Source organism: Stegostoma tigrinum, chromosome 25 (genome assembly GCF_030684315.1).
Source record: "Stegostoma tigrinum isolate sSteTig4 chromosome 25, sSteTig4.hap1, whole genome shotgun sequence".
Lineage (NCBI taxonomy): Eukaryota > Metazoa > Chordata > Chondrichthyes > Orectolobiformes > Stegostomatidae > Stegostoma > Stegostoma tigrinum.
Genome location: NC_081378.1, coordinates 11,601,460 through 11,615,255, shown reverse-complemented (window position 1 = coordinate 11,615,255; position 13,796 = coordinate 11,601,460). Strand labels below are relative to the sequence as shown.

Genomic DNA, 13,796 nt, shown 5'->3' with positions numbered 1-13,796 from the left:
AATCTTTAGAATTCATTACCCCAAAGTGCAGTGGATGCTAGGTCAGTGAGTAAATTTAAGGAGGAGTTAAGACAAATTGGTAGTAGGTTTTTTTTGAAGAGTTATGGGGACAAGGCAGGAAAATGGGGGTAAGGAGCATATCAGCCATTTTCGAATGGAGGAGCTGAATTCATGGGCCGAATGGCCTAATTCTGCCCCCTATATCTTATAAAAGTGTATGAGCTATGTCTTCACCACTTGAAACATATTTATCAAAATCAACAAAAAAACTCTAATTCACTGTCAGAATTTTGTTATTTTTCCCCAAAACAAACATCTTTCCACTTGTCAAGGTGAATTCTCACATTCATTTTCTCATCTCTCCCAAATCTCCCTCTTTCAACGTAGAACAATTTACTTTTGATTTGTATAACCATCAAGGTGCCACCTCACATTTAGATGTACTGAATTCAACTGGGCTCTTTTTCGACTGCCACCCCCTGTGTCCTCTTGCTGCTTCTTTTGTTCCTCAGAATTACTGCACTTCTTATTTTACTGTTGCTTTTCTACAAATTTTAGTGTCACTGCTTTTTGTCAGATCTCTCCATAACTGATGTACGGGAGCTAGAGCAGTTCTGAGCCAGAATGCCACAGACACTGCCACCTGCTCATGAAAAGCCCCTCTAACTCGTACTCAGTTTCCTCTCTTGGAACTATATTTTTAAAACCAGTTTGCCACTCCTAATCCCTTCAGCCATTCTGAATTAGGAGGAACTGACAAAATCAGCTGTTGATCTTACTCTCACATCACTCTTTGATGTTTAATGGGTCATTGAAACAAAAATACACACAATGTTACAAAATATTACAAAATTTAAAAATCCATTTACTCTTAAGCCAATCGATGTCATACACAGGCTTCCTTACGTCAGATCACTGATATTAGAATTAAAAGTAAAAATCATAAAATGTGCTGGCCATGTGATACATTCTAACAAGCAACCAAAGGAAGTGGTGGAGGCAGGGACAATTACAGCATTTAAAAGGCATCTTTTTAAGTACATGAATAGGGAGGATTTATAGTGATATGGGCCAAATGATGGCCAATGGGACTAGATCAGTTAGGATATCTGGTCAGCATGGATGAGTTGGACAGAACAGCCTGCTTCCATGCTGTACAACTCTATGACTTGATGACTTTATAAGTTGCAGGGGCTGAGTATGCCAGTCTGCTCTGTTATTCAATTAGACCATGGCTGATCTGATCCTCAACTCCAGTTTCCTAGCTTTCTCCCCACGAGTCCTTGATTCCACTACTAACTAAAATTAAATAACTGAAACATTTTGCTTTTATGTAGTGCACTTCCAAAATGAAGAAACCCATCAAATCTTATCACCAAGTTGAGTTTACCTTGAATTTCAGGAATGAAACTGTGCAGGAGAAAAGTGAGAAAGAAACAATTAGATGCCATCAGATAAGTTTTAACAATCATCAGTAGATGGTAAAACAAAAAATAGCATGATGTTGAAGGGTCAGAAACGCAACTTACAGCTCAGTCTTCACTGACTCTACCATCACACATTTGTCGTCAGAGTATTGAAATGCTACAATTGAGAAAGGGTAAATCTGTCGAGGGCGCTGGAGAACACCACACTGTCCAAACTCATACACATAATACTGGAATAAAGAGAAATCAAACTGGTCAACAGCAGAACAAATACATCAAAATAACTGCAAAGCCTCTGCAGGAACAAAACAGAAATACACAAGGTAAGGAAAACTAAAACATGGCCAAGTCAGATGAGAGGGGTTCAGGGGCATGGAGAAAATGCCGACTCTAAGATTCAGGAAGAGGTGAGGGCTGAACCGACCTTAGTGTCTGCGGTGAAGGAGGAACCCATCCTCAGTAAAATCCTTCTCCTGCTGTCAGAAGGTTGATCTTTCCATTATTCTACCTGTGGTGAATTTGTCTTTAATCTGCATGGCCTTGTTTTTATATTTGTAATATTCTTATCCTCTGCATGCTACCACGATGTAAATGAGTGACTAGCTCTAATCTGGATTTTGCAGCTTTGTTGGCATAGTGTGCAAGGGAGGATCTGTAGAATTTCACAGGTCAGTGAACATTGGCATTGCTAGCAATGAAGCACAAGACTAAGTATATCTGTATGTCCAGTGATCCTTCCTCAGAACTGAACCCAAAACATCAACTCTGATTTCTCTCCGCAGATGTTGCCAGACCTGCTGAGCTTTTCCAGCAATTTCTGTTTTTGTTTCTGATTGCCCAGTAGCACACTATTTTGCATCTTCTAATACAAGGTAGTGTTCTGAAAAGCAGGAACTTGCCTTTGGAAATCATGGAAACCTCTTCCCAATGTGACTCCATCCGAGACTGGAGGATGACTGCAAACCCTCAAGGGGATATGTGAGAGTTGGAAGGTGGAGGCCTGTATTTTAGAGTGGGAGCAGCAGCTAGTATGCCAACTAGTAGACTGGGAGGGCTCAGTCAGAGCTCCCCATGGCCACTTATGCCATGCAACCCAGAATATTATAATAGAGAGGTATACAAGCTATCCACCAATATTTAAAGAACTTATTATTTAAATTCCCAAATAGAATGGCTCAGAGTTTAGCAAAATACCTTATAAGAAGGATGTGGAAGCTTTGGAAAGGGTGCAGAGGAGATTTACTAGGATGTTGCCTGGTATGGAGGGAAGGTCTTACGAGGAAAAGCTGAGGGACTTGAGGCTGTTTTCATTAGAGAGAAGAAAGTTGAGAGGTGACTTAATTGCAACATATAAAATAATCAGAGGGTTAGATAGGGTGGATAGGGAGAGCCTTTTTCCTAGGATGGTGACGGCGAGCACGAGGGGGCACAGCTTTAAATTGAGGGGTGAAAGATATAGGACAGATGTCAGAGGTAGTTTCTTTACTCAGAGTGTAGTAAGGGAATGGAATGCTTTGCCTGCAACGGTAGTAGATTCGTCAACTTTAGGTACATTTAAATCGTCATTGGATAAGCATATGGACGTACATGGAATAGTGTAGGTTAGATGGGCTTGAGATCGGTACGACAGGTCGGCACAACATCGAGGGCCGAAGGGCCTGTACTGTGCTGTAATTTTCTATGTTCTATCTTCTATGTACCTGTATATGGACTAAGGGGGGAAACCTATCATTGCCACACTAGCAGTACCTTAACCAGAGAGTAAATCCAAGGAATCTCAAAATTCATTGTGTGATTCCAATATTTATTCCATTAAAAAAGCTAAACCAGTAGGAAACATAAGAACATACACGCTAGTCATACCTTTTGAGCTAATAAGCATACAGAGAGATGCAGATCATAGAATCCCTAGTGTGGGAGCAGGCCATTCAGCCCATCAAGGCCACATTGACCGCTCCAAACAGCATCCCACCCAGACTCACCTCCCTATCCTAACCCTGAATTTCCCATGACCAATCCACTAACCTGCGCATCTTTGGACTGTGGGAGAAAACCTACATGGACACAGGGAGGATGTCCACACAGACAGTCACCAAAGGGTGGAATTGAACTGTGGTCCCTGGCACTGTGAGGCAGCAATGCTAACTATTAAGCCGTGGTGTCACACTAGATAGCAGTTATTTCCTTGCTGCACAATTGTCTCTGAAAATTTGGAACTCGGTTTCCTGAATTTAGTTGACAGGGTGACGTAGGGTTATCCTCAGTTTGTGCATGGTGAGACTGTAGTAACTAAGAAAACATTTGTAGCTACATCACGTCTTCCCAATTCTGGGATTGGGCGCCCAAACATGGTCGCAAGAAACAGCTCTGGGATTGAGTATCCCAGATATTCACAGTTGGATCACCACTCTATTCATTTTTGCAATACATTAGTATGAATCTCCACATTTTCAGTGGGGAATTCTGCTCCTAGGTCCTTAAGAGATGCAGAGTGTAGCTCAAATCAACACAGTTCTCCTTCAGTGTGAGGTAGTTGTGGGACATCAAACCACAAACCTTTTTGCAGTAATCAGTGTGCCATGTTCAGAGATTTAAACATCCAGCAGTGCAGTCAGACATTTTGACAGTTCCTACGTAAGGGAAGTATGGGGTTAGCGTGGCTGTTGGTTAAGGGTGCAGGTGCCAAGTGGGCCAGCGGAGGTTAGAGCACTTAGAATAAGTCGTGGAGGTTGTGGGGGGGAAATGGTGTTGAATATGGGGCCAGCAGGATTCAATTTCTGGGAGTATGGGGTTACGCTGGTAGTAGTGGGGGCAATGTGAAGGGTTTTCTTTTCAAAGGGTTCCAGATGCAGAGGATATCCATCTTCAGCTTCTTCGGCAATTCCAACGGAGTCTGCTGTATCTAGGATTGCACACAGTTCTGCTGCATAACTCCAGTCTGTGCTGCTCCAATGACTACCTGGCCATTTGAATATCCAGGCCATTGAGACTTACACTTCCTAATTAGAAACAAAGTTATCCACACTTTTTCGAGAAACTTTAATACTGCAAATGACATTCTCATCGAACCATCTAGTTTGTTAATAAATGTTTATATAGTTTAGAAGATAAATTGTCTCATTCAGCCTTCTGTATCTAAACTCAAGAACCAATCTCTGTATGCTGCTCAGTAGAGGTGAAATAGAGTATTGTTGAGGAAACTTGGTTGGACCTCTATAATATCCAGGTGGTTACAATATGGCTGATGTAAACGACAGAGGCTCTCTGTGGAGGGCGCTAATTTCTTCAACTGGTTCCTTTCCTTCAAGCTGAGTAAAATCAATTCTTCAGACCCATTCAAACATCTGCAAGGCCTGTTCTTTTCAACCTAAGGCATGAATGAGTATTCCGCCTGATCTGGAATAGTCTCAAAAAGGTGCTGAGGTTACAAATCACTTCATGGGGACCATGGGTTCAAATACCACTCATGGAATTTAAATTCCACTTGTACAACCTAGAATATAAAACTGGTCTCAAAAATGGCAAACGTGATGCTATCAACAATTATAGTAAAAAACCCATCCAGTTCTCGGAGATCCTTAAAGAAATAAAATCTGCCATGCTTACCCAGTCTGGCTGACATGAGACTCCAGACCCACAGCAATGTGTGGACTCTTAACTGCCCCTGCAAATGGCCAGGCAAGCTATTCGGTTCAAGGAAAGTTGGGGGCTTGCAACAATGCCTTCACCCCATGAAAGATCAGAGGAAAAAAATAATAATTTCTAAAAAGAAACTCTCATCTGAGCATCAACCAAAAGGGAATAGTGCCTGTTAAACAAAGACTGCACAAATGCAAAAGACGTTACTTCACCTGTGTCAGCTCAAAAGCTTGAAAATGACTTGTTATGGAAGAAACCGTATCACTGTTTATGGAAACGTGGCAGTTGTAACCAGCAGATGGCTCAGTCAAATCCGCTGTGTAATTTTCAATCATAGACTTCACTCTACCCTGTCAAATGAACAAAACAGAATTGGCAACACTCTCAAATAGGAACACGTAGAAAGAAAAGTAGAAGGTAATTCTTAATGTTACTTAATGCAATCCTTCAAACACAGGCAACATGATTATTCAATCATTTATTACTGTGCAAAGGGATTGAAGAAACACAGCCAAAATCCACAAGTGAATATCGTCAAACTTCACTCTAGCCTCCAGGCAACCAAGCAAACAAGTACTAAGGTTATTCTGTATTTTGAACATGGTTGTTTATTACAGTATAAAGGCTGAATTGTAATATAACTCGCACCATAAAACTGACACACTGTCAGGCTAATATTACAACTGCACCATACAGCCCAATGTCTGACCAGTCACACTCAATAGGGGCACTGTTGCTTAAATCAACCTGCATTGATTCATACAACAACTTGAAGTTGGTGTGCTTGAATATGACAGCATTGCATAGTATAAACACAGGATGCAGTGAGCAATACTTGAAACGTTTGGGTGCATTCAAGAAAGAAGAAGGTTTGTCTTTAAACTGTAAGAATAACTGACGAAATGGGGTAATGGATCTTGTACAGATTACAACAGAACATCATGAAGGAAGACGGTTTCATGTTACAGTTATGATTACAAGAACTATTTCCACATGACCAATCTTGATCTGTACATCCAGAAGGGTGCAGCCAACGAGGAAGCATCTGTTACATATAACACACAATCTCACTGAGGGGGCAATGTTAAAGGAATAACAGACAGCTGGTGAAGTCTGAGCCACAAAAGAAACTCATCCTATTATACCAGCGGGTGAAACAGAGGTATCATTTTCCAAGCTTTCCAGCTTTGTGCATGATATTAGATGGGCTTAATACAGTAAAGCAACTCAGAGTTGAAAACACGCCAAAGCATGACGTGAGTTGTGTAGCACTGCTGACCATAGTAGCAGAGAGATTTATTTTGTACAACAGGAAAGAAAAGCATAAGTTTTAATTTGATCGGGTTACAGAACTTCAAAACGACAACTTCTTTTGATTAACATGAGCAGAACAAGTTAAAATACAATCATAATGCTTTCTTTTACCTTACCTTAATTATTTTAAAAATTGCAATAAAGCCACACTTTCCATGGTACCATGGCTTGGGATGAAGGAAGTCTGAATATTTACAGAGATAAACTCCTGTTGGATAAGAAGAAAAAGTGAAAATAGTTGAAAACGTCAGTAAATGTTCAAACTCAAAATCCTTCACAAAAACTCACGGGTTAGTTCCTCAAACTTTAAAATTGCTCCCTACAAGATTAGCATTGTGTAGTGAAGAGGCGAAGGAGATCAGATATTAAACCTCTCTCGGAGGCGGACAGACTGGATGTTGGAAAAACTCTCCATTTCTCAGACAACTGGGCGCCTCTGAAATGCCTGAAGGCTGGTGTTTATTCAGAAACGAAGCAGCCGATGGCATTTCCTCCTGTTTATAGCAAGTCATAGAAATAGTCCAGCCCCTGGCCTAGTTTCCAGATACATATCCCTGTGCCCAACTCTTCTGCCAGTTCCAACCATGCTTGGCATACTAGGTAAAACATGTTTCCCTCTCTGGTCCCTCTTATAATTGATGTAATGCTCGGTAAATTGCTCATCCCATTGCAGCTTTGCACGTAGTCTTTCAGAATCTAAATGTATGTGTCCTATAGTGGGCCCTGCTGCTCCTCCCAGGATACATTAGCCCATCCCATAGAAATCCAGTCCCTAAAGAATGTTATTTCTGCAGGTTGCATCTGGATCCAACTTCTGAACACAGGGGCTGGGGGCTCTGGGGCCAGGTCATTGTGCATTTGAACAGTTATAGGTCATGAGGCTGAATCCATCCACAACATTGGCCAGCTGTTGAAAATCCTGCTTCCCAAACATTCTAGGCTGATTGGTTCCAGGGGAGATGGCTCAGGGAATCACCAACACAACTTTCAGCTTGGATTCAGGCATGGCCTTGGACAAGTGGTGGATCACATGAACGAGTTTCTTGCATTTCTGACCACCAAACTGACTCCATACCTCCCATACAAAGCCAAAGTCCTCAGCCTTTGCAGTCTGCACTGACACTTCTGACAACTCTTCAATTTTATCCTCGCTGTTAAAATGTCACAATATATCTTGGCGCTGAGTAAAACTCAAGGAACAAAACAGACTGCTTCGAACACTGCCTTCACATTCTTCATTCAGCCTTGGTCTCCACAGTTCTTTGGGGTTGTTTTTTCAATTTATGGTTTTTGAGGATTTCAATGTGAGATGCCATGTGCTACAGCTGTCCAGTCCTGCTGGTGGTCTGGGTGCTGATTCTCTGCATCGCCATCAAGAGGGAACTGGGTCAGTTCCCAACCGAAGTAGACATCACATCACATCATTTGCTAGCGTCTTCAAAGCTACACACATGCCAGGTTTTGAGCCCCCATGGGAACAGGCTAGGCCAAATCCCAGAAAGGTCATGCTGTTGGCCACTGGTTCCGTGGGTCAACTCAACACCCCAGCAACTGCTCCGCAGCACAGACCATGATTATTTCACATTTCAAGAGGTGAGAGAGGGAGGCTACATTTTGGCACATGATCCACCTTATTTAGCCTTCCATTACTTCCTGCCGCTTCTTTCTTATTGGCCCTCAGGATTTGATAGCCCATACACCATCTTTAACGGGACCGTGACACCATTCTGGGGAAAATTCCCAACGTGTGACTTTATCCCACACAGTGCAGGCTGCAGATCCTCATTTGAGCTCAATGGCAGAGCTCAGGAGCTCACAGAGAGCCAGCTCTCGGTCTCCACAGCCTCCAAGTCTGGTTTCAATGGTCCGAGGGAGTTAGAAAGATATTTTCCTGAAATGTTTTCCTCCCCCATTTATTGGCCCAGTTTTTCCACTTCCTTTGCATGTTTACACAGTTGGGGAAAATAGGATGTGATATGGGGTAACACGGTGTAGAGCTGGATGAACACAGCAGGCCAAGCAGCATCAGAGGAGCCGGAAAGTTGACATTTCGGGCCTAGACCCTTCTTCACAAATGGGGGAGGAGAAGGGGGTTCTGAAATAAATAGGGAGAGAGGGAAAGCAGATAGAAGATGGAGAGAGGGAAAGGTAGATAGAAGATGGATAGAGGAGACGATAGGAGAGGAGACAGACCGGTCAAAAGGGCGGGGATGGAGCCAGTAAAGGTGAATCTAGGTGGGGAGGTGGGAAGGAGATACATCAGTCCTGGGAGGACTGACAGGTCAAGGCAGCGGGATGAGTTTAGTAGGTAGGAGATGGGGGTGGGGCTTGAGGTGGGAGAAGGGTATAGGTGGGAGGAAGGACAGATTAGGGAGGCGGGGATGAGCTTATATGTCTCGTCATAATACACCTATCATTATAAGATTGTTGGAGGGCGGTTTGACAGGCAAGCTGGTTCATATATAATATTTGACTTGTTTTTGACCATTATTTCATTAGAGGCATTTTGATCAGTTTTACTACTTCTGTCCCAAAGTTGGCTACTTTCTGCACCATTTGTCATAGGCTCGCTAATAAAGTTTCTAATAGATTTCTCAGAAAGTTACTGCATGTCAAGTGTCATTAAGGGATCAGGTTGCACAACTGTGTAACCTATGACATCTATTTCCATCATCAGGATTACAGAAAAGTTTATGACAAACAAAAAGGTTTAAAAAAAACACAAATAATACATACGTTCTACCATGCACTGTATTTACAGCACTGAAGACGGCTTCGACATCACCTAATAATCTCAATGAAAACTGATAACACATTAAGTTTAACTAGATCAACAATCCACGCAAAACTCTGGGATATTAAGAGATTGAAATATCCAGCTTCCTCGCAAGAGAATGTTTAGAAATAATGACAACAACTTGTCCACTGGAAAACAAAACAGCCCAAACTGCAAGCAAATTCATGAAATTTTAAACCAGTTACGGTATATAGTAGAGTGAAACCAAAGGACAATTTTTTTCACTGAATCCAGTGGTCAATGCACAACCATGACTGGGATACAAGGGAATTAAACAATGAACCTTATTTCTAAATAATGAACTCGGAGCCAGTTTCTGGATGTAAAACTGATATGGCTTTCTATAGTTTCAGCCATACGCTAAGGCTGGTATGGTTCACAATTCTCCTGTCCACTCTCACAGTTACACACCCAACAAATCCACACATCAGGTGCTCCAGTCATTTTCTCTTCATTTCTGTGGGGAGAAAATCAAATTCTAAAGCTGACCTTTCAGTCCCCATTGGCTGCACGGGGCTGGTCTTCCCAGTTAAGGATGCAAATGTCATGTAGAAATTTGACCCATGCTACAGGTGTAATTCCTTGCTCCCACTTGCAAGTCAGTAATAAGGCTGCAATGCCATAACTCCAATTAACCAACCTATACGCTTCTGCAAGCAATTCTCCAGCTGCACACATGCCTTTGCAGAACTCTCCCCTTAACAGTCTGATTCAGGAATTGAATTGGCAATGTCATTTCCTGGCACTTTGTTCAAGCAAATGTGATACATTTGCACTGGTTCACTTGAAAATTACTTCTGAAGTGAAGTTTCTGTGCATTTATCTGAAAGGGAGGAGCTCCCAGTCATAAAGGCAGACCACATCAATCTGGCAGAGCAGATGCTACAGACACAAGGAGAGGCAGCTAAAACTAAAAGGAACATATTTTCTGTTGCCTCCAGCCAAATACCTTTATACTTTGTTCCCAATATCTGCAGAAATAATCTGAAAAGATGCCCAATGTCAACTTGCAGATACTTTTCCCGGGAGAAATCCAACAGAGAAGCTCAGTAACTAAACATTCCATCTGCTCAAAAATGGGAACTCTGAACAACATGTCCATTGAACAGTGTGCAAGACTTTTAAATAAACCAAAATTAATGAATTACTTACAAGCTGACACACCCAACTGAGATATGCATTCAGACATTTGCACAGCAGGATACATTGCGTTAGCGGCAACAGTAAGGTTTCAGGAACAAGCTTAATAATTAAACAAATCTATTGTGCTTGTGCAAATCCTAACTCTACAGCCAAAGGCAAGTATCATGTTGCAGTACAAATCTAATGCTGAACATGGTTTCCGAATAACATGCTTTTTTTTTAAACAAATTCACATAACTAAAATAATCTAAGGAAGGCCAACTGATTCGCAGGCAGCAAGTATATTTACTTTGAGAATTAGAACAGGCACCATAATCCATTCAATGAATGTATATAAGAAAATTTACCCTTCAGTGGATCTCCTAGAGTTGTAATGTTACTGCTCCCAACCTTCAATCCTTCTTCACAGACGGTTTTTGCCTGCAACAATAAAATAAAAATGGAGAAACACTGACAGCAAGAAACACCAAAATCAAAACAGTTATAGTAATTAGGTTTGGACAAACCCTGGAACATTACTTGGAATACTTGACAGCTCTTCTTCAAAGGCCTGGCTCTGAAAACCCCTTCACCCCGTCTTTCCCAGACCATCCCAATAATTTACATTTGCAAATCTAGAAACACAGTTTGTGTCAGATATTCAAAAATGAGTTAGACAGCAACAATGTTCTCAGTTTGGATAAAATTTGTTGTCGTGGTTTATGAAGCCAGCTGGTTTTTTCATAGACTATGATAGTTTCAGAGATAGCAGGAACTGCAGATGCTGGAGAATCTGAGATAACAAGGTGCAGAGCTGAATGAACATAGCAGACCAAGCAGCATCAGAGGAGCAGGAAGGGGGCTGACATTTCGCATCCAGAACTTTCAAGGGTCTAGGCCCGAAATGTCAGCCTTCTTGCTCCCCTGATGCTGCTTGGTCTGCTATGTTCATCCAGCTCTGCATCTTGTTGTCTCTAAACTATGATAGTGGTTTGTTTCAACAGAAAACCTCCCAATCCTGTATATTTTCAAAAGTATAAGAAATACCTTTGAGTAATACAACATCAAAATATTTCCACTTTTTTCCCCAATATCACTTTCCATTCCTACCTGATCTTCTGTTTCGAACAGTAAGAAAGCAAAGGATTCAGCAAGTTCCTCTTGGTTGTAACCTTTCGCCTCTAGATCCGACCGACAAGCATTGTACTGCAACAAATACAGAATTCCAAAAGAACAATTTGGGTTTGACAAACATAAAACACTGCCACATGAAGCAGAAGGCAGAATCACATGCTAATTAGGGTTTGGGCCAGATTCCGCCATCAGCAAACAAAGCTCATTCTTGTACTGAACTTGCCTATACAAAGACAGCATTAAAAAGGTGCAAAAATAGCTCGGCATCCTGCAGCTCGTGTGAACAGGGCGAACAACTGTGTACTTCATAAACCAACCAGAATAAAGAATGCTGATTGAGACATTCTGAATCTCAACCCAAACATGCACGTTAGAAAGTCCAATTTGATACCAGATCACGTAACTCATCTCCAGGCTACCCCCAAAACATCCGCCAAGGTACAAGTCAGGAATGAGATGGAACAGTTTCCACTTGTCTGTATTACTGCAGCTCCAACAATTCAAGAAATTTAACACCATCCTAGGCAAAGCAGCCCGCGCTCCTTCCACATCAGCACAATTGCATCAGTATATACAAGATGTATTACAGAAAATGATCAAACTACATTTGATATCACATTCTAAATCCATAAACTTCATCACATAGAAGGTCAAGGGAGCAGATGCAATGGAAATTCACCCATTTTACCATTCTGATATTGTCATTCCTTCACTATCACTGGACCAAAATCTTGGAACTTCCTCAGAGCTATACAGTTGACCCTACAACCCAAGTTTTAGAAGGCAGATTGCCCCAGCTTCTCAAGGGCAATTAAGGACAGACAATAATGCAGTGATTATCCAGACTGCAATATGGCTGCCACACACGCACAGGTGCATCTCATAGAGTCAAGTGGCCATGAGAGGACAGACTACAGACAGCATCTGTGTATGCACCAATCATGTGGCGATATCATCAGTGCATATCATATTGTGGAGGTGGGGAGGGGAGGTCTGCACCAGACCCAGCATCCTTTTAGTCTGGGAGTGATGGGAAACATAGGGGGTGACTGGGAGGAACCAGAGAGGAATGGGAGAGAGAAGGAGAGGCTGCAGGGGGAGTGATAGAGAAGGGGAGAGGTTTTGGGGCAAACGGGAAAGGCAAGAGGATGGAGAGCGCGCGAGAGAGAGAGAGCGCGCGCGCGCGCGAGAGAGAGAGAGAGAGAGAGAGAGAGAGAGAGAGAGAGAGAGAGAGAGAGAGAGAGAGCGCGCGAGAGAGAGAGAGAGAGAGAGAGAGAGAGAGAGAGAGAGAGCGCGCGCACGGAGAGAGAGCGCGCGCGGAGAGAGAGAGCGCGCGCGGAGAGAGAGAGCGCGCGCGGAGAGAGAGAGCGCGCGCGAGAGAGAGAGCGCGCGCGAGAGAGAGCGCGCGAGAGAGAGACAGAGAGAGAGACAGAGAGAGAGACAGAGAGAGAGACAGAGAGAGAGACAGAGAGAGAGACAGAGAGAGAGACAGAGAGAGAGAGCGCGCGTGAGAGAGAGACAGAGAGAGAGCGTGAGATGAGAGACAGAGAGAGAGACAGAGAGAGAGACAGAGAGAGAGACAGAGAGAGAGACAGAGAGAGAGACAGAGAGAGAGACAGAGAGAGAGAGCGCGCAGTGAGAGAGAGACAGAGAGAGCGCGCGCGGTGAGAGAGAGACAGAGAGAGCGCGCGCGTGAGAGAGACAGAGAGAGCGCGCGCAGTGAGAGAGAGACAGAGAGAGCGCGCGCGTGAGAGAGAGACAGAGAGAGCGCGCGCGTGTGAGAGAGAGACAGAGAGAGCGCGCGCGTGAGAGAGAGACAGAGAGAGAGAGCGCGCGAGAGAGAGAGACAGAGAGAGAGAGAGCGCGCGAGAGAGAGAGAGAGCGCGCGCGAGAGAGAGCGCGAGAGCGCGCGCGAGAGAGAGCGCGAGAGAGAGCGCGAGAGAGAGAGAGAGAGAGAGAGAGAGAGAGAGAGAGCGAGCGCGCGAGAGAGCGAGAGAGAGAGAGCGCGCGAGAGAGCGAGAGAGAGCGAGAGAGAGAGAGCGCGCGAGGAGAGAGAGAGAGAGCGCGCGAGAGAGAGAGAGAGAGAGCGAGAGAGAGGAGAGCGAGCGAGAGAGAGAGAGAGAGAGAGAGAGCGCGCGAGAGAGAGCGAGAGAGAGAGAGCGCGCGAGAGAGAGCGAGAGAAGAGAGAGCGCGCGAGAGAGAGAGAGAGAGAGAGAGAGAGAGAGAGCGCGCGAGAGAGAGAGAGAGAGAGCGCGCGAGAGAGAGAGCGCGCGCAGAGAGAGAGCGAGAGAGAGAGAGCGCGAGAGAGAGAGAGCGCGCGAGAGAGAGAGATGAGAGCTAGAGAGAGAGATGCGCGCGATGAG

The 13,796-nt window shown here is 43.7% G+C and overlaps 1 protein-coding gene and 1 pseudogene across 6 annotated transcripts in view; both read right to left on the bottom strand.

The window, feature by feature from the left end:
- Positions 1–13,796, bottom strand: part of LOC125463155 (protein TASOR 2-like) — a 109,731-nt gene that overhangs the window by 75,888 nt on the left and 20,047 nt on the right. For 5 of the 6 annotated variants that reach the window (XR_009447202.1, XM_048553985.2, XM_048553986.2 and 2 more), the window contains exons 3-8: positions 11,410–11,505; positions 10,668–10,740; positions 6,497–6,588; positions 5,279–5,416; positions 1,530–1,657; positions 1,391–1,410 (exon numbers count right to left, since the gene is read on the bottom strand). Coding sequence is in view for 5 of the 6 variants with exons in the window: in XM_048553985.2 (XP_048409942.2) it covers positions 1,391–1,410; positions 1,530–1,657; positions 5,279–5,416; positions 6,497–6,588; positions 10,668–10,740; positions 11,410–11,505 (547 nt within the window). In the remaining variant the exon portion in view is untranslated. The remainder of the gene's footprint in view (positions 1–1,390; positions 1,411–1,529; positions 1,658–5,278; positions 5,417–6,496; positions 6,589–10,667; positions 10,741–11,409; positions 11,506–13,796) is intronic. The other variant, XM_048553984.2, reaches the window with a different exon arrangement.
- On the bottom strand, positions 6,879–10,384 carry LOC125463156 (chitinase domain-containing protein 1-like; annotated as a pseudogene).